This window comes from Girardinichthys multiradiatus, chromosome 21, assembly GCF_021462225.1.
Source record: "Girardinichthys multiradiatus isolate DD_20200921_A chromosome 21, DD_fGirMul_XY1, whole genome shotgun sequence".
NCBI classification, from domain to species: domain Eukaryota; kingdom Metazoa; phylum Chordata; class Actinopteri; order Cyprinodontiformes; family Goodeidae; genus Girardinichthys; species Girardinichthys multiradiatus.
In genome coordinates this window covers 20030283-20056167 of record NC_061813.1, presented here as the reverse complement: position 1 = coordinate 20056167, position 25885 = coordinate 20030283, and the positions used below count along the sequence as shown (strand labels likewise).

The 25885-nt window shown below is 41.5% G+C and overlaps 1 protein-coding gene and 1 long non-coding RNA gene across 2 annotated transcripts; one reads left to right on the top strand and one right to left on the bottom strand.

The window, feature by feature from the left end:
• The first annotated feature begins 763 nt into the window (after nt 1-763).
• Nucleotides 764-19713, top strand: shrprbck1r (sharpin and rbck1 related). Its single transcript, XM_047349902.1, has 14 exons — nt 764-1410; nt 3488-3662; nt 5447-5524; nt 5618-5759; nt 5843-5933; nt 6027-6330; nt 7155-7255; nt 8416-8586; nt 15718-15878; nt 15980-16091; nt 16182-16361; nt 17406-17504; nt 17711-17854; nt 18079-19713. The coding sequence occupies exons 1-14, from the start codon at nt 1141-1143 to the stop codon at nt 18157-18159; spliced, it is 2109 nt and encodes a 702-aa protein (XP_047205858.1). The 5' UTR covers nt 764-1140; the 3' UTR covers nt 18160-19713.
• On the bottom strand, nt 7269-18472 carry LOC124858101. Its single transcript, XR_007035750.1, has 5 exons — nt 18334-18472; nt 16163-16330; nt 15991-16067; nt 15657-15872; nt 7269-7779 (listed from the first exon to the last, which is right to left on the bottom strand). It is a non-coding gene; the product is annotated as an uncharacterized LOC124858101 (long non-coding RNA).
• Nucleotides 19714-25885: the final 6172 nt, after the last annotated feature.

The following is a 25885-nucleotide window of genomic DNA, read 5'->3' as shown; positions in this document are numbered from 1 at the left end:
GCCTCAATGAAATGCATATTCTAATTGACTGAATATGCATTATTGACTGTATATGTAATAATGTAAATAAAATTGCATTCAATGCATGAAATGAATGATATGTGAATCCATAATAATTTACATTAGTCAAATATGTAAATGTAGAAATCATTAATTAAAATTTGATCAAAATCATGAAATAACTTATTAAATAACAAAAAATAAAACCCCAAATATCTGATTGGTCAACCTGCTCAGCAACTCTACTGAAGGACACAATTCAACTTAAGCCCTCAAGTCCTCAAGCCAAAATCATCTAGTAGTAATTTTTGCTATTTATTTATGCTATACAAATAAACTTTACTTGCTGATTTTCTCTACTGCAGACCAATGACCTTGTTTATAGAGTTAGCCCCTCTGAATGAATTTGATAGATAAGGTTGACAGATAAAATAAATTTATGATATGCTGGAACACAAGGCCATGAACTAATTCACATTTAAAAGTAAATGGTTAAATTACTATATTTTGTTTTAACATTTAGTAAATACAAATTGTAATAAATGCAATTATGTATTCAATACATTATTAAATAGGTATTGATCAATGTATTTATTTATTCATTTGTTGTATGTAATTTACATTTTATTCAAACGATTACGAATAAAAATATTTTCACGATGGCTAAAATGTGGCCCTTTTAGACCTCCATACCCATGCCCAGAAATCTTTTATAAATTGAATGCTTTGCTGCCGCCTTGTGTTGAAAAAACTGTACGCACATCCTGTGGAGCATGCGCAATGCAAGAGAAAGCAAACGCAATAACAAACCGCTTCAGAAGTAGCAAACTATCGCTGTACTCTTTGTCAGGAGTGTATTGTGAGAAAATATCCAGGTATGTAATACAAATATACGCTTATCTGACTGGACGGACTTTCGACTGAAGTCAAGAGGAACACAGAAGTGAAGACTGCGGCTTTTTTTTTTTTTTTTTTCTACTTTTCTGGAAGTGCCTCTACGCACTTGTTTCCTGGTAAATACTCAGCAGCAAATTGAGTGAGAAATGTGAAAGTAGCGCTTCGCGACGCGGAACAGGAGGCTACCAACCCATCGGACTCCTGCGTGTTTACGCGTGTTTGCTACATGAGCCTGTCGGCGGGATGTCGCTGAGTTCAGGCGGTTGGGCTCACAGTCCCGGCCTCACACCGGACCAGTCCACCGCCCTTACCAGCAGCTATGACACCTCGCAACCTAGCTGCCAGACCGTCCTCATGTCGGTTCGGGTCTCGGTGTGCCATTCTGGGGTTCGCCCGCTGTGTCTTCCGGGAGCAGGTGATGAGTCACTCCGCCTGCAACTGAGCATGGACCCGGGGAAATCTGGGGAATTCCGGTTGGCGATGCAGAGCACCGCCAGGGCGGGCCAGAGTGTGGTGAGTTCACAGGGACGATGAGGGACTTTTTTTTTTATTTATCAGTGGGGTTGCTTGGACTGGGAAAGAAACTGCTTTTACACACGAGTACAAACTATTTTATCTGAGTACTATAGCTTCCTGTAGGCTTGAAACAAAACGCAAAAGCTTGTGAGTATCACTTTAAGTGGAGCAGAAGTTAAACTGGCCGGTTTGAGAAGAAAACCGTGAAATTACCCTGAAAATCTGCAAAAATGGGCAAACTGTGGAGCTAAATTTGTGCCATAAAGTTTGTTTGGGTTGGGGATGAAACTGAAAGAATAAATATCTGAAATAAAAAAACACTTTCAGGATTTCTTTTCAGCTTAAAACCTTTGGCCCTGGTTTGGCATGGGGCCGTCCCTCAGATGACTGACAGGTCAACACAGGCTGGACAAAACACTCCCATCTGTTTATATTCAGAAATCGTGGGAACAGGATTTTTTTTATTTTTTTAAATATCATCAATATTCTATGTTTATGTGATTGGTTTTGAAAAATAACCTCCGTCACTAATCTGAGCTGTTTTGGTCGGCACACTGCACAAATCTCATTGGAAAAATTATGATACTGAATTTGTGCTGCATTTTCAATCCATGTTGGGCATTTCCCATGACCTAAAAGTAAAGTGGGAGAACCACCAGACTGCAGCGGGAGTATCCGACCACACAGTTCAACATGGCCTCAGCTTCTCCTTCGGGCGCCAGTGACCAGCTAATAATAAAAAGGCTGATTGTTATTTTATTGCATAGGGAAACGGCGGGAAAGAAAACGACGTTTCAACTCATGTTTTTTTTTCAGTTTCAAGAGTGTTTTTGTGAAAACTTTCTGGCCCTAATTTAGCTCCATACATTTCTGGCAAGAAATAAAACAGAATCATTACATAATCATTTATATTTGTAAAAATGTAAATGTAATTGTAAATAAATAAATATATCCAAATTTATTTAATTGCTTGTGTCAAATGTTAAAAGCCATTTTTGGGTATTAAATGTGCCACTTTTGGCCCTCCAATTTTTAAAATCAAACTTGCCCTATTTTTCCTCTAGAAAAATGATCCTGCAAAACGTTTTCAATTCTGCAATAAAATTTTGGGCTGGGCTTTGACTGGGCCATTCTAACGCTCTAAAATGCTCCATTCTAAATTCGGGCTGAAAGACATCAGGAAAACATGTAAGGGCAGTGCTATTGTCAAATACAGTCCTGACGATATTGATTGCGATTAGCTCGCATTTTCCTAGCTCTTTACTTTTCCTTCTTCAGTGTCCCAACTAGTCTCTTTGAGCTTTAGCATCTCGGCTTCTAAAAATAAACATCAACTGGTGACAACTATGGCAGTCGAAGTCTATCCAAAAGGCCAGATATGTGGCTCTTGAAATACAATATCCTACCAAGTGTTGCATTCAAGCGTTCCTTTACAGTTTCGGTACTGCACACATTGATATTGTGATAGCGATTCGATATATTGTGCAGCTTTAAACTATTACATTGTACCTCTGGCTGCGTGTTTTGCAGCTGCTAACAGGTTTCCTTCCAGCATTTTCCTGTTTTTACCTCCATCCATCTTCCAGTCAACTCTGACCTGTTTTCGTCACCTTGCTGATAAAAATACAACCCCCTAGCGGGATGCCAGTGTCTTAAGTTTTCTGTGTTTTTGTATAAATACATCCTCAAAGTTGATAAAGAGAAGTCTTTGAAAGCAAAAATATTGTTTTCAGACAAAACTAAGATGTAACTGAAAAAGACCATACCATGATATCAACACTTCCATGTTTTGCAGGTGGGATCAGGTTTTACATGCAGTGATTTTAAAGTGTAATTATTTATTCAGTAACGCAGTGGATCTTCCATCATACTTTGCTTACTATTTGCAAACTGTTTTGCTGAGGAGACCCTGCACCCTGCTTAATGTGAAAAGTCACCTGGTCATTTGATGACATGTTGTTGATCTTTGATGTACTGAATTAGCGAATCGTAGAACTTCCTCTTCTGTTTTTGTGCGCACATTTTCCCACTGACATCTCCTCTCATCGTCTCTTCCTCTTCCACCTTGTTCCAGACCATTGCTGAGTTTGATTTGCGGTCCATAAATTATGAAGTGAAGTCACCAAAATGCCACGAGCTGATTTCGGTGGCGCCTCCGTGTGACCGCATCAGCTTCAACTTCAGCAGCGAGAAGGAGGCTGAGGAGTGGGCCACTGTGATCATGTCCTCATTGAGAGAAGCACATCGAGGTCAGTCAACCATCTCAGAAAAGGCTACATGTTCTATATACGAATGAGCAGAACAAGCAGTGCAGCTTCCCTTTCTGCACCGTGATTTCATACTCTCATTAAAATGTTTAGGGACATCTTTGCTGCTGAATAGTAATATAAGTTTAATTTTCTTTACCCTGTTTAGATTCCTTTCTGCAAAACTGATAGAACACAGTTTTTGCCTAAGAAGTTTCTAATTTATCATTTAGGTATTTTGTTTAGTTGAATATAAATTTGATGTGACTGCAATTTGACCTTTTGTCCATGTGCATAGTTTGTGCATGATCTCATTTCCTGTACAGTGTTGCAAGCATCTTGGAGAACCTGTTCTTCAGTGGACATGTTCTATGTCAGGCTTGTTCTTCATGAAACCCCAGACTGACAAGGACTCAGCGTTTTTTCCTTGGTCAAAGACAAAGTAAACAGAATTTATTATCAGCCGTGAAGCGATGCTCTGATATTCAGTGAGCTCTTTTGCTTGATTTTATGGAAACCTTTTTTCCACGTTTGTCGTATTAAACAGTAAATGGTGCCTTTTAATAGTAGAAACCCCTTGAACTTTCTTGTTATTTTTGTATTTTATGTGATAAACCAACACAAAGTAGAAAAATGATACATGGTTTCTAACATTTTATCTAAATACAAATTAGACTCATGTGAAGGACCTTTTTATTAAGCACCCTTACTATGTTACCATTAATAAAATCCATTGTAGCCAATTATATTTAGAAGTCACCTAACTATTTAATAGTGTCCACCTTTAACCTCAGTCTAAATACAGGTGTTGGTTAAAGCTCCCAGAGGGATATTGGAGAACATTAGTGAACAAACAGCAATCAAGGAATGCCTCAGACAGATCAGGGAGAAAGATGTGGAGATGTTTAAAACGTTTCTGGCTTTAAAATACTAACCCAAGCTTTCAACGTCTCTCAGGGCACTGTTCTTCTGGAAAATGGAGTTGGGCACAACTGCAGACCCACCGTCCAAATAAACTGACAGGCAGGGTGAGGGAAGCATTAATCAGAAAAGCAGGCAAGAATACAGTACCTATATACCGAAAGTAACTGCAAAACACTTTGTGTGGTGGAAAACTAATACTACACATCATCTTGTGCAGAGCCATCCCTACCATATAACCTGCTGCGTGTCGTATCATGCTGTGGGAATGCTTTTCAGTGTTTCTTCATCAGGACCTTTGATACTAAGGGGGAAAAAAAACTCTTAGAGGATGCAAAAGACTTGAAACTGAGGCAGATGTTTGCCTTTCAGCAGGAAAACAACCCTAGACATCATGCCAGACCCAGAATGGGTAGGTTTAGATCAAATACGCGTCTGGACTTTGACTGAGCAAATAAAAGTCCACGAGTAAATCCAGTTGAGAATCTGCAGCCACACAGGCTGGAAAACCGATGTTCCCGGAGGCTCCCGACCCAATCTGCCTGAGCTTGAGCTGTTTTGTGAAGAAGAATGGGCAAAAGTTTCAGCCTCTATTTGCAAAAATGATGGTAACCCAAAAAGACTGGCAATTCCTGTGGGCGGAATGCATGGAATATTTTCAGATGTATGTTAAAAAAAATGTAAATTATGTATAATGTTCCTTCTGCTTCACAATGATACACCACCTTGTTGGATTATTTCATAAAGTAGTAAGATATACTGCCTTGGGTATTTCAGACTTGTGTCTTCCTCCATGTCTTCCTTGTTTTTATTCATGTCTTTACTTTGTTCTAACTTCATCCTTTCCATTTTGCCCTTGCTGTCAGTCACACCTCAGGAAAATGGTCTACAGCACCTCTTCGATGGTCTCCACCTTCAGAATACCTCAGCTTTACAACAAACAGGTGTGCCAAAGCAAAATATATCCAGTTAATGTAAATATCTGTTCATCAGATGCTTTGTGAATTTAACGCTTTGTGTCTTTGTTTCATGTGTAGAAGACGCTTGTATAGAGCTGAAAAAAGCCATAGAGGCGGGGGATATGCAGAGCGCCTCTGTCTTTGCTGCTTCCCTCGCCCGTAAACAGGCAGCCCTAAAGATCCAGCCCTCCACCAAAACCTATGAAGACACTGAAATAAAGTAAGATTATAGTGATGAGAATTTAACATATGAAACCACAGATATTAATCAGTTATCTAATGTTTGCTTTGTTTTATAAACAGTTTGGCTGTTATTGTTGAGGATTCTTCCTCATCCTGTTGCATCACTGTGAAAGTTTTCCCTCACATGACTACTGCATCGTTGAAACAGCAGGTCCATATAGAATTCATCACTTTTTCTTTACAGACTATGTTTCTGTCTGATTGTAAATTATAGCTGTTTTTTTTTGTGTGTGCTGCTCTCCAGATGTTTCTCGAATATGGCTTCCACCCACGGGTGCAACGTTGGGTAATTGGCCAGTGTTTGTGTGCTGAGCTCAGGTCCCTCGCGTCATACGGCGTCCGTCAGGATGGTGACACGGCCTTCTTGTACCTCTTGTCAGCCCGCCACTCTCGTCTGACCCTTCAGGTCCTGCAGCAGGATCAGGAGAGCGCCCTCCTTCTCAGCCCTCCCCCATCTCTTCCTGCTGCCTCCACAAATGGACCCTCCTCTCAGGACTGGAGGCCATATGACACTCTACCTCCAAGACTCCACAGGAGCAGCAATAATGGTGAGAAAGTGTCTTTGCTACATTAGGTGTGAAGATCCTGATGTTTTAAAATTAGGCAACAGGAGTCCCAGTTCAATATGTGGTTAAAGAAGATGAGGGGAAGACCTGTTAACATTATTTTAACGGGTGAACAACACAGAGTGTTTTGTTATAAACAACCTGGATTTGTTAGATCAACAAAATATCAAGCTGTGTGTGCACTGGGGGGGGGGGGGATTATATGTATTTTTTAACTTGCTGTGCAAAATAGCTGTATGGTCCGCTGGGTGTGCAGCTGGCATAAAATCACAGGCTGTAAAGGGTCAGTCAAGGACTTGATCTGATCTAAAACTGGGGATCATAACAGGATATCCCTGACATTAGAATTGGGGCTGAAAAATTTATCGGATTAATCGATTTTTGAAATAATCTTTAACTGGAATATAAAGACATGCCATTTGCTGAAAGAACAACCCACTCAGAGCAGTAACTAGGCAAGAAATTGTACAAAAAATATATAGATTTTGCATTTAAGATGAAAACTCTTTGTAAATATGCTCTATCTAGAACTCCTCAAGTGGCATAGCTTTAGCTTCACCTGGTTCAAATCTTCTTACCTTTTGCTATCTGGTTATTAATCGAAAAAATACTCAACAGACTCGTCGATTAGCAAAATTATTGTAGAGCGAAGCCCTAATTAGAATATACGTTGGTATATTTATTATATGTTGTCTATTGAATGTTTAAAAATGAACAGAGGAGTTGTAATGTACCATTACTTGTTACATGTGGTAATTAAAAATTTTAAGTCGTATGCAAAATCTATTTCTCTCTCTTTCCTGTAGGTGGTTCAGAGAGACAAAATGTCGGCGATATTAGAGATCTCATCAGTTTCGAAATGCCTCAACGCAATGAAGTTCTATGCCGAAACACATCTTCTACGCAGGTAAAACCACACAGGGGCTCTTCTGGTCCGCTCTGAGTCTTATGGCGCTGCCGATAGAAAGTATTTTAAGCTTTTATACATTGTTCTTGTTTTTCTGTAGATTTTATGCGAATATTAACAGCTATTTAACCTTTTTCCCAATAAACTAGATACATCAATAGCGAAGGAAACCTACCCCGACAACAGACTGTCATGACAAATATAAAAAATAAAGACCTAGAGGTTTACACAAGTATTCAGTCTGCAACATCTGTCAGTATATTTAGGATTCTTTATGTTTACTGTTCATCAGTGACCTGCACACGATTAGTGAAGGACTTTTGTTGTATTTATTATGTACCACATAGAGAAGAAATGACAGCCCTGTAGGAGAATTATGTTGTTCTATAGCACAGTGGGCTTCGTTGCTCAAAACACCAACAGACGTCATGCTATTGGCTTCCCCAACCAGTTTATAGACTGAGGAACTTAAAAGGTAACCTTCAAGTGAGTCGTTACTAGAAATGCAGCAATACGTCCATCCTCTGAAACAAGAAGATACATAATGTTGGCATCAGAAGATGAGATTTTGGCAACATTTTATTTGTTTTCACGAATGGAGCAAAGATTTCAGTTCTTTAGAGTGTTTTAAGGTATTTGTAATGTGCGTAGAATCAGTCAGTCCTGTTTTCTCCTGTTCTCTATATTCGTACATATGGGATCAATTTGTGTTTCAAACAGTCTGTAATCTGTTGCAGATGGAGTCCTCCTTTAGAGGAACAAAAAATATATATTGTTAGTGCAACAGAGTAACAATAGAACTACTTGCTTTGTTTACTCCAAGATAAGAGGCTCAAACATGGATATAACGGTGTGGCAGCAAGCTTAAACCACTCACCTTCAGTTCTGTGACCTTTAAAAAAGTTCACCAGATGAAGTCGAACCCTGACAGTTGCTGAGTAGCTCTTTCACAACAGATTTACTTAGAATTTTGATATTGATGTTATCAGCGTGTTACAGCGTTTTTGAAAAAAAAACTGGAAAAAGTATTACTTAAGAAAAAAAATGAATATATATATATATATTCAGAGTAGAGTAGCTGGGTCTTTATATGTATATGTTTCAGTTCTTATGCTACATTAATATATACACAATTTTAATTGGGTTCATCTTCGCTTCAGGGTTGGTCATGTCCATCTTGCACGTACATCAACAAACCAACACGACCTGGCTGTGAGATCTGCAGCACGAACCGCCCTGAGAACTACATTATCCCTGGAGGACACCAGCCTGATGCCCTGGAGCTCAGAAGGATCCAGCAGGAGGAGGCGGCAACCAGACAGTACCAGCAGGTGTGAAAGCTATAATCTCCCACCAACAATTTTAGAGGTATTTGCAGGAAACGTATTGTTTTTAATAAGAAGTGTTTATGTGGCTGTCAGAGGCTACGTAGATACTCCACTGAATCATATCAGGTAACAAACACACCACTCAAACTGATCAAGAAAACATGAGAAACGCTAACATTGACTGAGGGCTGCCAGTGGAACTGAAACATTCAGACTCACTCAGGTTGACTCTCTTCTCTTTTGTCTCTGTTTTTCTGAAGGAGAAAGGGAGAAGAGAGATGCTGAGGAGTGCTGGGCCTCATAACAACTCACCGCTGTTTAACCTGGACCAGGACTACTGAACATACTCACTGATACATGCACACTCCAGTTATCATACACAACCCAATTAATGCAGTGTTTCCCCTATCATTATATTGGAGGGGCATTCTGCCCCTTCAATCGCCCCCTCTACCCCCCAGGCAGTCAACTTAATATTTATATCAAATTCTAACTAGCCTAGATCACATCAGAAGTCATTAAAGGTTACATTTATGGTATAAAACAGGTCTGTAGATTGTCTTGAAACAAACAGAATGATCTCATTATTTATGATGTTTTCACAGCACAATGTCAATTGGATCGCAGCGGCGATCCCCTCCAATGCGCAGACACACACGACACGACATGTACATGCGCAGCGGTGACCAAACCTGAGCGCGCAGTAAGACTGATGTGATCTACCTGAACATGCGCTCAACTTTGAGAAACGTGCTCTGCCTGCTCTGTGCTTGTGGTCAGAACCACACCACCAGCCAATCACAGAGAGGGCTTTTCCATCCAATCAGAGTATTTCTTACAAATACTGCATTAGGTTGAATGAAAAACAACCAATCACAAACGACTTATTAAAATACTGCAGCAAGCGGCAGAAGTTACAAAACAAAATGGCAGGATTTAAGAAAATACAAGAGAACATAATGAAATAAACACTTGAAGTTTGTAGCCTATAAGAATATTTAGTTGAGTATACATACAGAGATTGGACAATGAAACTGAAACACCTGTCATTTTAGTGTGGGAGGTTTCATGGCTAAATTGGACCAGCCTGGAAGCCAGTCTTCATTGATTGCACATTGCACCAGTAAGAGCAGAGTGTGAAGGTTCAATTAGCAGGGTAAGAGCACAGTTTTGTTCAAAATATTGAAATGCACACAACATTATGGGTGACATACCAGAGTTCAAAAGAGGACAAATTGTTGGTGCACGTCTTGCTGGCGCATCTGTGACCAAGACAGCAAGTCTTTGTGATGTATCAAGAGCCACGGTATCCAGGATAATGTCAGCATACCACCAAGAAGGACGAACCACATCCAACAGGATTAACTGTGGACGCAAGAGGAAGCTGTCTGAAAGGGATGTTCGGGTGCTAACCACGATTGTATCCAAAAAACATAAAACCACGGCTGCCCAAATCACAGCAGAATTAAATGTGCACCTCAACCCTCCTGTTTCCACCAGAACTGTCCGTCGGGAGCTCCACAGGTTCAATTTACACGGCCGGGCTGCTATAGCCAAACCTTTGGTCACTCATGCCAATGCCAAACGTCGGTTGCAATGGTGCAAGGAGCGCAAATCTTGGGCTGTGGACAATGTGAAACATGTATTGTTCTCTGATGAGTCCACCTTTACTGTTTTCCCCACATCCGGGAGAGTTACGGTGTGGAGAAGCCCCAAAGAAGCGTACCACCCAGACTGTTGCAAGCCCAGAGTGAAGCATGGGGGTGGATCAGTGATGGTTTGGGCTGCCATATCATGGCATTCCCTTGGCCCAATACTTGTGCCAGATGGGCGCGTCACTGCCAAGGACTACTGAACCCTTCTTGAGGACCATGTGCATCCAATGGTTCAAACATTGTATCCTGAAGGCGGTGCCGTGTATCAGGATGACAATGCACCAATACACACAGCTAGACTGGTGAAAGATTGATTTGATGAACATGAAAGTGAAGTTGAACATCTCCCATGGCCTGCACAGTCACCAGATCTAAATATTATTGAGCCACTTTGGAGTGTTTTGGAGGAGCGAGTCAGGAAACGTTTTCCTCCACCAGTATCACGTAGTGACCTGGCCACTATCCTGCAAGAATAATGGCTCTGACCACTGTGCAGGACTTGTATATGTCATTCCCAAGACGAATTGACGCTGTATTGGCCGCAAAAGGAGGCCCTACACCATACTAATAAATTATTGTGGTCTAAAACCAGGTGTTTCAGTTTCATTGTCCAACCCCTGTATATGCTTACTGACATTGTGCATTTTAGGTGATATTTCTACGTTTCTTGAGCTCCTAAATGACGTTTTCAGGATTTTATTTCTCTCAGCTCCTCAGACTCACACCAAATTATCTTTGGAACACCTAAACTATATCAGCAATAAATATTTCAATATTTTACAGTAGAGTTGTTGGAGATAGACCCAGATGGAAACAATTCTGACATCTAATTTCACCATTTCCATCCTTTTTTTACTCAGTCAGTCATTTTCTACCGTTTATTCCATAGTGGGTCACGGGGGAGCTGGTGCCTATCTCCAGCAGTCTATGGGCGGGAGGCAGGGTACATCCTGGAAAGGTCGCCAGTCCATCGCAGGGCAACACAGAAACAACCATGCCCACACACTCATTCATACACCTAAGGGAAATTTAGAGTGACCAATTAACCTAACAGACATGTCTTTGGACTGTGGGAGGAAGCCGGAGTACCCGGTGAGAACCCACGCATGCACGGGGAGAAGATGCAAACTCCATGCAGAAAGACCCCAGGCTGGGAATCGAACCCAGGACCTTCTTGCTGTAAGGCAACAGTGCTACCAACTGCACCACCGTGCAGCCCTCCTTTTTATTTTTACTATTTTACTAAAAATGGCCTCTCGACATTTATTCACACAAAATAGTAAATAGAAAAGCCTTTATTGGCATTCTGGCAATTAAACATTTTCTATACTTGCTGACAAGCCTTTTGGATGTTTCTGGTATTTCTCACAATTCATCATTTGCTTTATTTAACATTTCATGTGGGATGCTCCTAAATTTGTATGTTACTTTCAGTCAGGAGAAACGTGTGGGTAAAATAAAATTAAAAATGACGCCCAGTGAACGTTTTGAATCACTTTGAAAATGCTGACAGAAAGATATAAATACACAGATAGAGATACATGAAGGAGGGACTATTATTAGTAATAATAATAGTTTTATGGGAATGTTCTGTTTAATATGTAGAAATTGATTAAAGCAACCAATTGTTATATATTTGTTATTAAAAGAAACATAAAAATCATGTCTCGTTTTAGTGTTTGTGTCTATTGCTCCGATCCTGCCCCCCTCCAAAACGACACTCCTAGGGGAAACACTGTAATGTATATAAAATACGAGTTAAAATCAAAGAGCAAGGCGTATTTAAACCTTATTTTGTTTTAACGTTAAAAAAACAGCAGCACATGTGCCGCAGAAACCTGACAAGAAACATCAAGTTATATTTTGCTGAACTCCTCGGCACCTCGCGTTGCCAGCAAGTTGAATGTATTGGCCCGACTTTGCACTGTGATTGTATTTACCCTGTGATAACAACTGAAAATAAAAGGTTTTAACAATTTGTGACTGACTGTGTCAATGGGAGGATTAACAGTAACATGTTCTTGATCTGTCTTTTAAATTCCCTTTATAAGAATTTTCCGAGCAGAGCGTTAGTCCCTCTACGCTCCAAAAAATGTGCTTCATTCTGTAGCATAGAGGGACCCCCAATAAAAGGCATTATTCCCCTCTCAGGTGGTGACCTGAGCAAGTTTCTCCACGGACTCGGAGTAACACTATGATGAGACATAGCTGACAAATGTAGAATGGGGAATCGTTACTGAAGCATTACACAGTTAATTATTTTGACGTTCTATTTAGGGATGTGCTTCGGAACTGGTGGTTAAAGACTTCAGAGGATTTTTCCCTGATCCTGTGTGGAAAAAAATGTCTCTTTTGATAAGAATAAATGAGGTGGAGTGAGAACTCCAACCCCGATGACACACATCTGGTATGTATTGGTTACTGGTTAATGTGCTCCTGCTGAAATCTCCTGAACTTCCAGAACAAACAGACATTTTCTAGTTGACGAGATCAAAGTGTAAGCTCCAACTGTACTCCATACTCAGCCAGACAGGTGGGATTGTTGAAGTTATTGGGCATTGGGATTTAAGCCTGCAAAAGAAACCTACTGGGATAGACTGGTGCCATACTTTGCTGGCCTTCATCCCTTTGAAAGATAGACATCGGAAAAAAAGAGGAGACTTTTCTACACAGGGTTTAGGAAAGATCTTGTTGCCAAAGACTCAGTATTCAAGCCAAAGCTCTACATTTTGATCAGCAAAAGGGATTTACTTGTTTTTAATTTTTTTGGTATTCGGATTTAAATCTTATGTTTCTCACCATTAAATGCCTATAAATATAATTAATTAGATTAATTCCACGTCTAGGGACGTGGAATGTCACTTTGCTGGGGGGAAAGGAGCCTGAGCTTGTGCGGGAGGTCGAGAGATATCGACTAGAAATAGGTTCACCTCGACGCACAGCGTGGGCTTTGGAACCCATCTCCTCGAGAGGGGTTGGACTCTCTTCTACTCTGGAATGGCGCACGGGGAGAGGCGGCGGGCCGGGGTGAGTTTGCTGTTACCCCCCGGCTCAGCCGTCTCGTGTTGGGGTTTACTCCAGTGGATGAGAGGGTCACATCCCTGCACCTTTGGGTTGGGGACAGGTCTCTGACTGTCATTTCGGCCTATGGGTCAAGCGGTAGTGCGGAGTACCAGGCCTTCTTGGCGTCTCTGTCGGGGGTGCTGGATAGTACCCCTCCCGGGGGCTCCATTATTCGGCTGGGGGACTTCAACGCCCACGTGGGAAACGACAGTGACACCTGGAGAGGCGTGATTGGGAGGAATGGCCTCCCCGATCTGAATCCGAGTGGTGTTTCGTTATTGGACTTCTGTGCTAGTCATGGATTGTCCATAATGAACACCATGTTCAGCCATAAGGGTGTCTATCAGTGCACTCGGCACCAAGACACCCTAGGCAGGGGATCGATGATCGATTTTGTTGTCGTGTCATCAGACCTTTGGTTGCATGTTTTGGACACTCGGGTGAAGAGAGGGGCTGAGCTGTCCACTGATCACCACCTGGTGGTGAGTTGGATCCGCTGGAGGAGGAGAAAGCTGGACTGACTTTGCCGGCCCAAGCGCATAGTGAAGGTCTGCTGGACATGTCTGGCAGGGCCCTCGGCCAGGGATGTATTTAACTCCCGCCTCCGGGAGAGCTTTGACCAGATTCCGGGGGATCTTGGAGACATAGAGTCCAAGTGGACCATGTTCTCTGCGTCTATTGTCGATGCTGCCACCCGTAGCTGCGGCGGTAAGGTCTGCAGTGCCTGTCGCGGCAGCAATCCCTGAACCCGGTAGTGGACAACGGCAGTAAGGGACGCTGTCAAGCTGAAGAACGAGTCCTATTGGTTGCATGGCGGTCGGGGACAGTGCCTCTGGACTGGCAGACTGGGGTGGTGGTCCCCTGGAGGGTGTGTTCCAACTACAGGGGGATCACACTCCTCAGCCTCCCTGGTAAGGCCAGGGTATTGGAGAGGAGAGTCCGGACGATAGTCGAATCTCGAATTCAGGAGGAGCAGTGTGGTTTTTGTCCCAGCTGTGGAACACTGGACCAGCTCTGTACCCTCTACAGGGTACTCGAGGGTTCATATGAGTTTGCCCAACCGGTCCACATGTGTTTTGTGGACCTGGAGAAGGCATTCGACTGTGTCCCTCATGATGCCCTGTGGGTGGTGCTCCAGGAGTATGGAATCAGGGACCCTTTATTAGGGGCCATCCGGTCTCTGTACAAGCAGAGCAGGAGTTTGGTCCGCATTGCCGGTACTAAGTCGGACCTGTTCCCGGTACCTGTTGGACTCTGGCAGGGCTGCCCTTTGTCACCGGTCCTGTTCATAACTTTTATGGACAGGATTTCTAGGCGTAGCCAAGGGCCGGAGGGGGTCTGGTTTGGGGACCAGTGGATTTCGTCTCTTCTTTTTGCAGATAACGTGGTCCTGCTGGCCCCCTCTAGCTAAGACCTACAGCATGCACTGGGGCGGTTCGCAGTCGAGTGTGAAGCGGCTGGGATGAAGATCAGCTCCTCCAAGTCCGAGGCCATGGTTCTCGACCGGAAAAGGGTGGCTTGTCCTCTTCAGGTTGGAGGGGAGTTCCTGCCTCAAGTGGAGGAGTTCAAGTATCTCTGGGTCTTGTTCACGAGCGAGGGAAGAATGGAGTGGGATATCGACAGACGGATCGCTGTGGCTGCTGCAGTAATGGGGGCGCTGTGCCAGTCCGTTGTGGTGATGAGAGAGCTGAGCCGAAAAGCAAAGCTCTCGATTTACCGGTCGGTCTACGTTCCTACCCTCACCTATTGCCATGAACTTTGGGTCATGACCGAAAGAACAAGATCCCAGATACAAGCGGCTGAAATTAGCTTCCTCCGTAGGGTGGCCGGGCACTCCCTTAGAGATAGGGGGAGGAGCTCGGCTATCCGGGAGGGGCTTGAAGTAGAGCCGCTGCTCCTCCACATCAAGAGGAGCCAGTTGAGGTGGCTCGGGCATCTATACCGGATGCGTCCTGGACGCCTTCCTTAGGAAGTATTCCAGGCACGTCACACCGGGAGGAGGCCCAGGGGACGACCCAGGACACACTGGAGGGACTATGTCTCTTGGCTGGCCTGGGAACGCCTTGGGCTCCCCCCGGAGGAGCTGGAGGAGGTGTCTGGGGAGAGGGACGTCTGGGTGTCTCTGCTGCCTCTGCGACCTAGTCCCGGATAAAGCGGAAGACTACGAGTGCATTAATAAGACATTTTATAAGAAGAATCTTTTGATGAGTTTTTTCATAGGCCTTGGGTGATAGTTCCACACTGCTGAGAAATAGATGAACTCCTGTTCCTTTATGACCATTTAATTATCAAATTTCTGCCAGGTTGATTATTAGGTTGTTTTTTTTAAGAGTAAAATACATGAGACTGATTTACCTTTTCAACGATTTAGTGTTGTGATTCTAAATAGAGCTAATGAACACTACAACTCCTCTAGGCAAAGGAGCAGGAGCGAAGGGAGAATTTTGCCCGGCTGGTGAAGATGGATGGTCAGGACCTGGTGCCCAATCCTGAGCCGGTGGATTGTAAGATTTGCTTTGTGGAGCTACAGTCGGGAGAAGGAGTCCTGCTGAGGGAGTGTCTCCACTGTTTCTGCAGGTAAGAGGTGGGAGTGGGAAGAGACAGGTTTAACAGCACTCGTTTAACAGCATTTTTTTTATATGACTGAACACTGTCTGGTTCTGTTTGGGGGTGCATAGAGAGTGCTTACGCTCTGTCATCATGCTGAGCGAGGAGCCCGAGGTGTCCTGTCCATACAGAGACGATACATACGCCTGTCCTTGGGCCCTACAGGAGAGGGAGATCCGAGCTGTAAGTTGTGCTACGACACATTGCCAAAACATGTACCATAGCACACTGTAATGGCATTCCCTCATAATCACCTGCTTCATGCCTTTCCAGCTGGTGTCTCCTGAGGAATATGAGCGCTGGCTGCAAAGAAGCCTTTCAGTAGCAGAGTCTCGGTGCGAGGGCAGCTATCACTGTGCAACTCCGGATTGTCTGGGATGGTGTGTGTATGAGGATACCGTCAATGTTTTCCACTGCCCGGTCTGCAGGAGACACAACTGCCTCATTTGCAAGGTCAGAAATTTACGGATCGCACTTCTGAACTGAACTTTGTCTCGGTGAGTTTAACGGGAATAAATGAAACACATCCAGCTACAACAGTGCAGATTACAAGTAATAAAAGTACAAGCTAGAACCTACAATAAATGTGATAGTTTCATGAATGCATTTAAACTGCTTTCTCTTCAGGGAGGATTATACAAAAAACAAATCAAGTTCAAGAAGAAGAATCATATGCATATGTTAGATTTTTTGTGGATTTGCTTCAATCCACACTTGGTACATATAAAGGCTCAAATACATACTGAAAACCCCACTATTATTTAGTTAAAAGTCCCTTTAAGCCTTGTGCTTTGACCGAAAACTTTTAGAAGCCACAAAAAGCTTCTGCCATAACTGCCTGGGTTTTTGACTAATCTTCTTACCAGATATTGTGGAAAGTATTCAATAGGTTATTTTCCTGGCACAGATCCAGCTCTTTAAAAATAGTTCATACATTCCGATATAGTTAAGACCAGAACCATCCCGACATTTGTCTGCTTTATTCATTCCTAAACCAGTTTTGATGTGTGTTTGGGATCAATGTCCTCTTTACAGCATTATGTCCAAGTTTCAACTATCTAGCTGCTAATTTGAGGTGAAGTTGAAGAAGTAGGCAGTTCTCAGTCTTCATTATTTCAACCATTAGCAAAGCTGCAAAACAGGCCCTTACCATGATGCTGCCACCACCAAGCCTGCAAGCTAATACCATGTTTATATGTTTAAAAACCTACCCTTGTTTCCCTTTACATTCTCATCATCGTAGCCAAATAGTTCAAACTCTGTCTTGTCCGAGCATGAACGTTTTCAACCTGATGAAAGAACAGTTTAAACGTATCTTTAAAGGCCTAAATTTGATGGCATTCATGTTCACGGTAGGTGTGTGCAAACACTAAATCTTTTTTTCACTAGAGCTGAGTACTTGGGGCAAATTCATGTTTAAAAACCTTACTTTTGTAGCCTTTAAGCATCATAATTGGACTCGAACTCTCATATTTAATTTCCTGTTTTTCTTCTCAGGCCATCCACGAGGGGATAAACTGCAAACAATACCAAGACGATCTTGCAGTCCGTGCCATAAATGACTCTGCCGCTAGAAGGACGACACATCTACTAAAGGTTAGCTGCTAAAGGCCTATCTGAAGCTGTGAAGTATTTTTGGGATCACTCTCCGATTTAGCTTTGTAGCTTCACTGTTAAGAATGAATCAAGGGCTTTGTATAGCCACAACACAATTGGTCTCAGCCTGCACCAACCACATCCTCCTTTCTTATTCTGTTTTTGGTTTTGTTTTTCTCTGCTTTCGTTGTCTGTGCCACAAACAGAGTCTTGTGCAGTCAGGGGAGGCCATGCACTGTCCTCAGTGTGGCATCATTGTGCAGAAAAGGGATGGATGTGATTGGCTGCGCTGCACTGTCTGTCACACTGAGATTTGCTGGGTAACCAGAGGACCTCGCTGGGGACCCAAGGTAAGAAACCTTTCCTCTGTCAATTCCTTTCCTCTTATTTTAGCTTCATTTAATGTTCCCATACTCTGTTAAATAAGTCCTAAAAAGCAATGGCTTCTTAAGAATGACATAAAGTTAAATAGACCTAAATTAAAAGTTGCATAATGATGTTTTTTGTGGTTGTATGCAATATGGCTTGAATATGATTGTAACTTTCTAATGTTTCTTTTTTTTTTTTTTTTAAGGGTCCTGGAGACACCAGTGGTGGATGTCGCTGCAATGTCAACAATCACAAATGTCATCCTAAATGCCAAAACTGTCACTGAGACTCGAGACGGGGATTCTTGGATATCTCTGGAAATAAACCAGTCTCACAGCACAGGGAGAATGAGTTCAACCATTCAACATAGTTATATTTAAACTAAAACTGTACAAGATACCTTGTGTAGCACATAGACACATTAGTTTTCTCTCAGCGGATGTCTGACCAGCAGGCTTACCTGAAAGTAAGTCCATGGGTGTGGTAAGGTGTAGCACAAAGTGTATTAGCTTTGAATGCATGTGGTGCCTTTTCACAGTGTGGTATAAAGTTGTTGTAGAAAAGACGCATGTTACTGTTTTTGTAAAGGTAACCCCAGGTTGAGTTTGGGAGTTTTAATGTTACAAAGCTGTTGATCTTCTTTCCTGGTCTGTCACCATGGTAACAAATGCAGAAATGATCTTCCTGCTCAGACTCCAGATGTGCACACTTGAAACACAGGCTGTTGATCGACTGATGGCATCAGATATTTAACAACACTGAGGCTTTTAAAGTGAAGGAGTCTCTTTTTGTCTGCGTTTTGCTGCTATGGTTGACTTTCACTAGGAAACATTTCCATAACATAGGTCAGCAAAATTGATGCTTATGTAGCCTTAGACTCATTACTCTGACGTTTCTTATCAACTGTTAGATCTTATGGACCTTTTTCATGTTTTAGCAGCAATTTCAAGATGTGATATCAGTTAATTCCAACACTGAAGCATTTTTCAGCTTTCCTTCTTGCCTCATTTGTATGATTGGTCCTCTAACTTCAAACTCTTGTTTTGCATGAATGCACTCATACCTGGAGTCAGAAAACCTGTGGACTTAACAGACTGGTAGTACCAATAGGTGCAGTTTAAAGAAATATGAATGATTAAGATGCGTTGTAGTACGGGACTCAAGGGTGTTGAATTCAGATTTGAATGTTACACTCTGGGATGATTTGCATTAAACTGAAGTGACCTTATTTGTCCGCACCAAAACCCGTAGCAGGGTGTCACCGAATGAGGTTTTTTTTCTAGAAAATGCGACTGAATATTTTGTTTGTTGTAGATGTGTAATTTTTGTGTTAAGAGTGTGAAGTGTTACAAACCATTTGTGTGTGTGTGTGTGCATGTGTGTAAATACACACTGAATTATGTGTGGCCTACAGTTCACATGAGCGAATGCAGGCTGCTCATTTTGTGTTTGAACTGATCACCGTAAGAGTATTCATCCTGCCATGCTGACCCACCTGGCTGTTACATCACATAATCTGTGAAGAACTGGGGATCACTGTCAAATATGTTATTAATTTATTATATATTCAATAAGGAAAAAGTGCATCTAAACACCTTTTACTAATAAGCTAATATTCCAGATGGACAATTTAAACGTAGAGTACTTACCTTAGTAACTCTTTTTACAGCTTTTTAAAGTTTTGCATCTTTGGAAATGTTTCGATTATTTTCTAAATCTTATGCATGGATGCACTTCCTGTTGACTGTACTACAGAACTGACAAGCCATGTTGTTACATGTCAGCACTCTTGCTGATGAACGTTTGTGCCTTAATCGTGAATAAATATGCTCTAAACTCAGCCAGTGTTTTGTCGGTCCACTTGATGATGTTTTGTCCTCTAGGTGGCAGCAAACATTTCAGAAGCGGTTACACTGTTCTGTACGGTGGCCGGGGGGTGCAAAACACTTTTACAAGTACCGAAACAAATTTACATTTCAGAAAACAAATTTACATTTCAGAAAACAAATTTACATTTCAGAAAACAAATTTACATTTCAGAAAACAATTTAACAAGATGCGAAACAAATTTATATTTCAGAAAACACTTTTACATTTCAGAAAACACTTTTACATTTCAGAAAACAATTTAACAAGATGCGAAACAAATTTACATTTCAGAAAACACTTTTACATTTCAGAAAATCAACCGGAAAGGGAATGTACCAACGCCGAGGCTGACCCGGAAGTCAGCCTCAGGGCTGCATCCTTCGAAGGCCGTATTTGTTGGCCGATTACGTTACAGCGCGGCGACAAAGGCTGTCCCAATTCATGAATCATTCCGAGCAAATGCTGCCGACAAATTTGTCCTTATTTTGCCCGATTTGAAGGATGCGTTGTGAATATCCTTCGCGGCCCATCAATTCCCATCATTCATTGCGGGTCGAAGCGGATTGGTCAAGCAGGGGAAGCCATGGCGGACCATAGCAACAAAAGCTGTGAGTAAATTGTGGAAAATTACACTTTCTGTGACACAAATTAACTTCTACAATGTTTTTAGTGCGGGAATATAACTATGTAGACGTGAAATATCTGCTTGATTTATCTGGACATCGCTTAATTTCAAACGTGCTCTGACGTGTTCGGAGTTTTCCGTTCCCAGCATAGTAACCGGCTCGCCTCGCCAGCCCTACCGGCGGTGAGGTGAGCTAGCCCGGTAGAGATCTGACCGGACTATCGGCACTAAGCTCCCGCTGGCAGTCATCACAGTGAACGTTTAACACAAGTGATTTCTAACAGTTTATGTTATTATTTTAAGTGTTACTGAAAATCTATTTAACATTTCAGGTGATATTAAGGTTAACCAGAATAAATGGTCAGTTTTATGTAATCCAACTGTATCGCTGGAGAGTGTGATTGAGAATAAATAAGCTTTTCAATATTCATTTTTAATGAAGAAATGTGTTATATGTTTTAAAAGTTTATTTATAATTCAGTTAGCATTATAATTTCTGATTCCAGGTACAATCCAGAGACAATCATGTTCAGGTAAAAAAGATGTTTGATTTAACTAGCCAATAAACAAAGAGATAGTAAGTTTATGGCTAATGTATGTCGACATATTATATATATATATATATATATAATATATATATACAACTTTCAATTTTAAGATAGATGGGAATTATAAAGTATTTGATCCCCTCTGGCTGTTCTTAGATAATTATATAATAATGCAGTGTTTTTGGTGTATTAGTATCTACTTGCTTTGATCACTTAAAATATCCAGAAGCATGCCTTAAAAATAATGTGTTTTTCCTTCTCCATTCTTCCCTTTTCTAGACCAGACCCCTTTACTGCAGGATGAACCTGAGTGTCCCAGTCCTGAAACGCTTCTTCAACCAGGAGGACACCAGGCCTGATTTTCAGCTGAGCAGGGAGTCTCTGGCAGTGCTGCTTAATCTTTTGCACCAGGATAGGCGACATGGATGGGGTGCTACTATTGAGACCTTGGTTTTTCTTTTCTGGCTGGCAAGTGGCACATCCTACAGAGTGGTCTGCAGAGTGTTTGAGATGCCTCGCTCTACTGTCCACAGAGTTAGAGGAGATCGTGGCTATTCGTCACCAGGTCATCTACCTTCTAAAGACCCCTGAGGACTTAAGGCAGTGTCCCATGAGTTTGCAGGGCTGGCACGCCACAGAGTTTTTCTTAAAGCTGTGGGTGCAATTGACGGCTGCCATATCCACTTCAGGTGTCCAAGCAGCCCTGATGGTCAGTGCTACAGGAACAGGAAACTCTTCCCTTCCATAATCCTGCTGGCAGTTTCTGAGAGCCATTTTATTGACACGTATGTGGGCTGGCCTGGGTCAGTGCATGACTCTAGGGTGCTCCGCCACAGCCCACTGTACAGTTTATCCTCCTCCAGGGTATTTTATCCTTGCTGATGGAGGGTACCCATGCCTCCAATATCCACTCCCCCTCATCACTCCCTACAAGAGAACAAGACATGGTGTGGGAGCCCAGCGCTTTAACAGTGTTTTTGGAATGATGAAAACCAGATTCAGGGCCATCTTCCTGCAAGCGCTGGAGGTGCACGACACCTTTGTACCTCACGTAAGTTTTGACCTAGATCCATTTTATATATACATTATACATAATATATACACATACACATATATGCACCCTCTTTTAAATTGTTTTCAGGTCATAACAGCATGCGCCATCCTCCACAACATCTGCCTTGGTGCTGGGGATGTCATGGCCCCAGAAGATGACCCAGAGGAGGCTGTAGAAGAGGATGAGGGTGAGGTTTGGACTGAGACAGTCAGCGTTGCTCTCTGGCGGGACCAGCTTTCAGCTGAGGTGTCTGCCCTGGAGGAGGTACCACCAGAACATGACTACTGTGTCAGCCAAGTATAATATTATAGATGTGATTAATTATTGAGGGGTATAACTAATTGTAATATTTTGTGAGCACCATCTTCTAATTCTGCATATTTCTGATTACATGTAAGTGATGTGGTTCAGCCAGCCCTTTAAACTTGATGATGGCGTGGACAGCGGAAAGAGGAATCACAAACATCTCCAGACCACCTGTGTGATGCTTTGCTCACCATCCAGAAAGACAAACCACAGATCTCAGTTGCAGCGTCCCATCCAAGTCTCTGACCTTGTGAGAGATTTAGCCATAACACCAGAGACTTTCTGTTCAGAAAGACATCTGCCTTTTTGTTCTGTTCAAGAGGTTTTTCCAGGAACCGGTCACTCAGGTTGATCCTGCTGTCGCCATTGTAAATACTTTTACATAGTTTTATTTTATGCCTTTTGTCTTGTAATCTTGATCTGTTTGAATGTTTTCTTCCCACATTCTGTTTCAAGTGCTGTTTGTATTTTTCATAATAAATTCTGTTTATAACTTTAAATGAAGTTGATGTATTGTTAGATCAAATGGAAATAACATTAGTGACAAAAACAATTTTGAAATTTATTAGAACACCTTAAAACTTTAAGAAACAATCTGAACAAAACACATTTATTTATTTATTTTATAGCACCTTATTTTGATGCCATTCTTTGGAAAACAGTCTGTCCATTCTCTGTGCCATCATGTCCTCCCTGATCAACTCCATCATCTCATCTCTCTCCCTCTTTCTTTTCTGACCCCTTCCTGCTGGCTCACTGTCTTCCTTCTCCATCTGGTTACCCACCGCTCCACTTGGCCCTGGAGTGTCCTCAGGGATGGAGGCAATTAGGACAGGAGGTGTTGTGGAAGACCTCTGTCCCAACACCTCATCCATAAGGACAAACCAGGGCCAATAGCAGCAGTGGGCTTTTCATCCTGACCCTGGATACTTACAATCCTAAAGTTAGATGGAATAAGAAAACAAAAAAAAATGACTAAACAGAGAAACCATCAACACTTTTAGAAATATTTTTTTTATTTGTGTGTGACATGAGAACTTCTGAACATACTCAAAATTTTTTTTTTTTTTTCATATTGTCCCACATTGTTTTGGCCTGCGAAGGGGGTGACCTTCCCCTGTTGGTCCATCTTCTCCAGAATTGTCCTAAACCGAAAGAAGTATGTTAATCACTGGATGGATATTTATGAAAGTTAGAAAGATAGGAGTTATTGAAACTGGACAGAAACTGACTGCAAAGAATGTTGTTATTGTACCTCCAAGCCACAGTGGCTGAGTTTTTAGCTCCAGTAAAAAGTTGGTGGTTCTCACCCCTGAGATTAATAAACTGGCCCGTCTGCTCCTTTGTACCTATAAAAATATGAAAATACCAAAAAAAACATCTTAATATCAGAGCAAAAATAAAGCCTTTTTTAATTTTACATTTGTCTTAATTTGAAGAAAATATTAAAAATATTTCTATGCAAATGTCTAAAACAAGCTCTTTCAAACTTTTTACTTCTTTACTGAGATTCACTTACATTTGGAGGTGTATTCCTCGTCGGGTTAACCTGGAATCAGAAATTATAATGCTAACTGAATTATAAATAAATTTTTAAAACATATAGCACATTTCTTCATTAAAATTTAATATTGAAAAGCTTATTTATTCTCAATCACACTCTCCAGCGATACAGTTAGATTACATAAAACTGTCCATTTATTTTGGTTAACCTTAATATCACCTGAAATGTTAAATCGATTTTCAGTAACAATTAAAATAATAACATAAACTGTTAGAAATCACTTGTGTTAAACGTTCACTGTGATGACTGCCAGCGGGAGCTTAGTGCCGATAGTCCGGTCAGATCTCTACCGGGCTAGCTCACCTCACCGCCGGTAGGGCTGGCGAGGCAAGCCGGTTACTACGCTGGGAACGGAAAACTCTGAACACGTCGGAGCACGTTTGAAATTAAGCGATGTCTAGATAAATCAAGCAGATATTTCACGTCTACATAGTTATATTCCCGCACTAAAAACATTGTAGAAGTTAATTTGTGTCACAGAAAGTGTAATTTTCCACAATTTACTCACAGCTTTTGTTGCTATGGTCCGCCATGGCTTCCCCTGCTTGACCAATCCGCTTCGACCCGCAATGAATGATGGGAAATGATGGGCCACGAAGGATATTCACAACGCATCCTTCAAATCGGGCAAAATAAGGACACATTTGTCGGCAGCATTTGCTCGGAATTATTCATGAATTGGGACAGCCTTTGTCGCCGCGCTGTAACGTAATCGGCCTACAAATACGGCCTTCGAAGGATGCAGCCCTGAGGTTGACTTCCGGGTCAGCCTCGGCGTTGGTACATTCCCTTTCCGGTTGATTTTCTGAAATGTAAAAGTGTTTTCTGAAATGTAAAAGTGTTTTCTGAAATGTAAAAGTGTTTTCTGAAATGTAAAAGTGTTTTCTGAAATGTAAAAGTGTTTTCTGAAATGTAAATTTGTTTTCTGAAATGTAAATTTGTTTTCTGAAATGTAAAAGTGTTTTCTGAAATGTAAAAGTGTTTTCTGAAATGTAAAAGTGTTTTCTGAAATGTAAATTTGTTTTCTGAAATGTAAATTTGTTTCGGTACTTGTAAAAGTGTTTTGCACCCCCCGGCCACCGTAGTTCTGCATTAATTCTCCTGATTTTGTTTCGGTTCAACCTTGATTTCTCTTTAGGTTCTGAATTTAGTTTTTGTTTGGGTCTGTTGCAGAATTAAGCATTTGCAGAACTTGCAGGAGTTTTTATTTCCCTTGAACATTGCCCACATTACAACGACCCACCTCAGTGTGCTAAACCCCGACAAATAAAGAATTACTGTTGTTATTATACTGCTATTTTTTGTTAAATGGCTCAATCTCAGTGCGACCGGGTGAAAAGCATTTGCAAACATCAAGCATTTTATATGTTCTCAATTGGATTTAGGTCGACTAGGCCATTCTAACACACTAATAATCTTTGATCAACAGACCATAGGCCATCCCCACAGTATGATACTGCCACCACCATGTTTTGGTGTTGAGTTTTATATTGGTATGTGCTGCTTGATAGAATAAATGCCTTTCCACGAAATGTTAAAATTTTATTTCCCTTAATGTATTTTCGTTTGAATTTAACGGATGCTGTTTATTCAGTATTGTTCTCTTAAAACATCATAGCTCCTCACCAGAACAGCTGTATTTATACTGAGATACTTTGCACACAGGTGGACTTTATTTGATAATAAGCCGACCTGTGATGCAGTTGGTTGCACTGAATTTTAGGGGCATCAGAGTAAATGCAGTTAAATGTGTTAACATGTATTATTTTCTTTCAAAATTACAGTGATGGTATTATTTCAGTTCATAATTATAGTATTTAGTATTTTTTTCTTGGTATTATTTTTCAAAGTCATTCTATTGACAATTGACCTATAAATGAAATGTAGATTCGGCCATTTCGTTCCTGCCCCAACCTTTTATTGTCTGGTATATTAATGTTGCGATTAAATGTAGTTTTGAAGCGCTAACTTTAGTGAATCTTTTGATCATTCTTGTTTAGTAGGACTGCATTGTCCTAAACAAAACTGCATTGTGTTTTTTTTTTT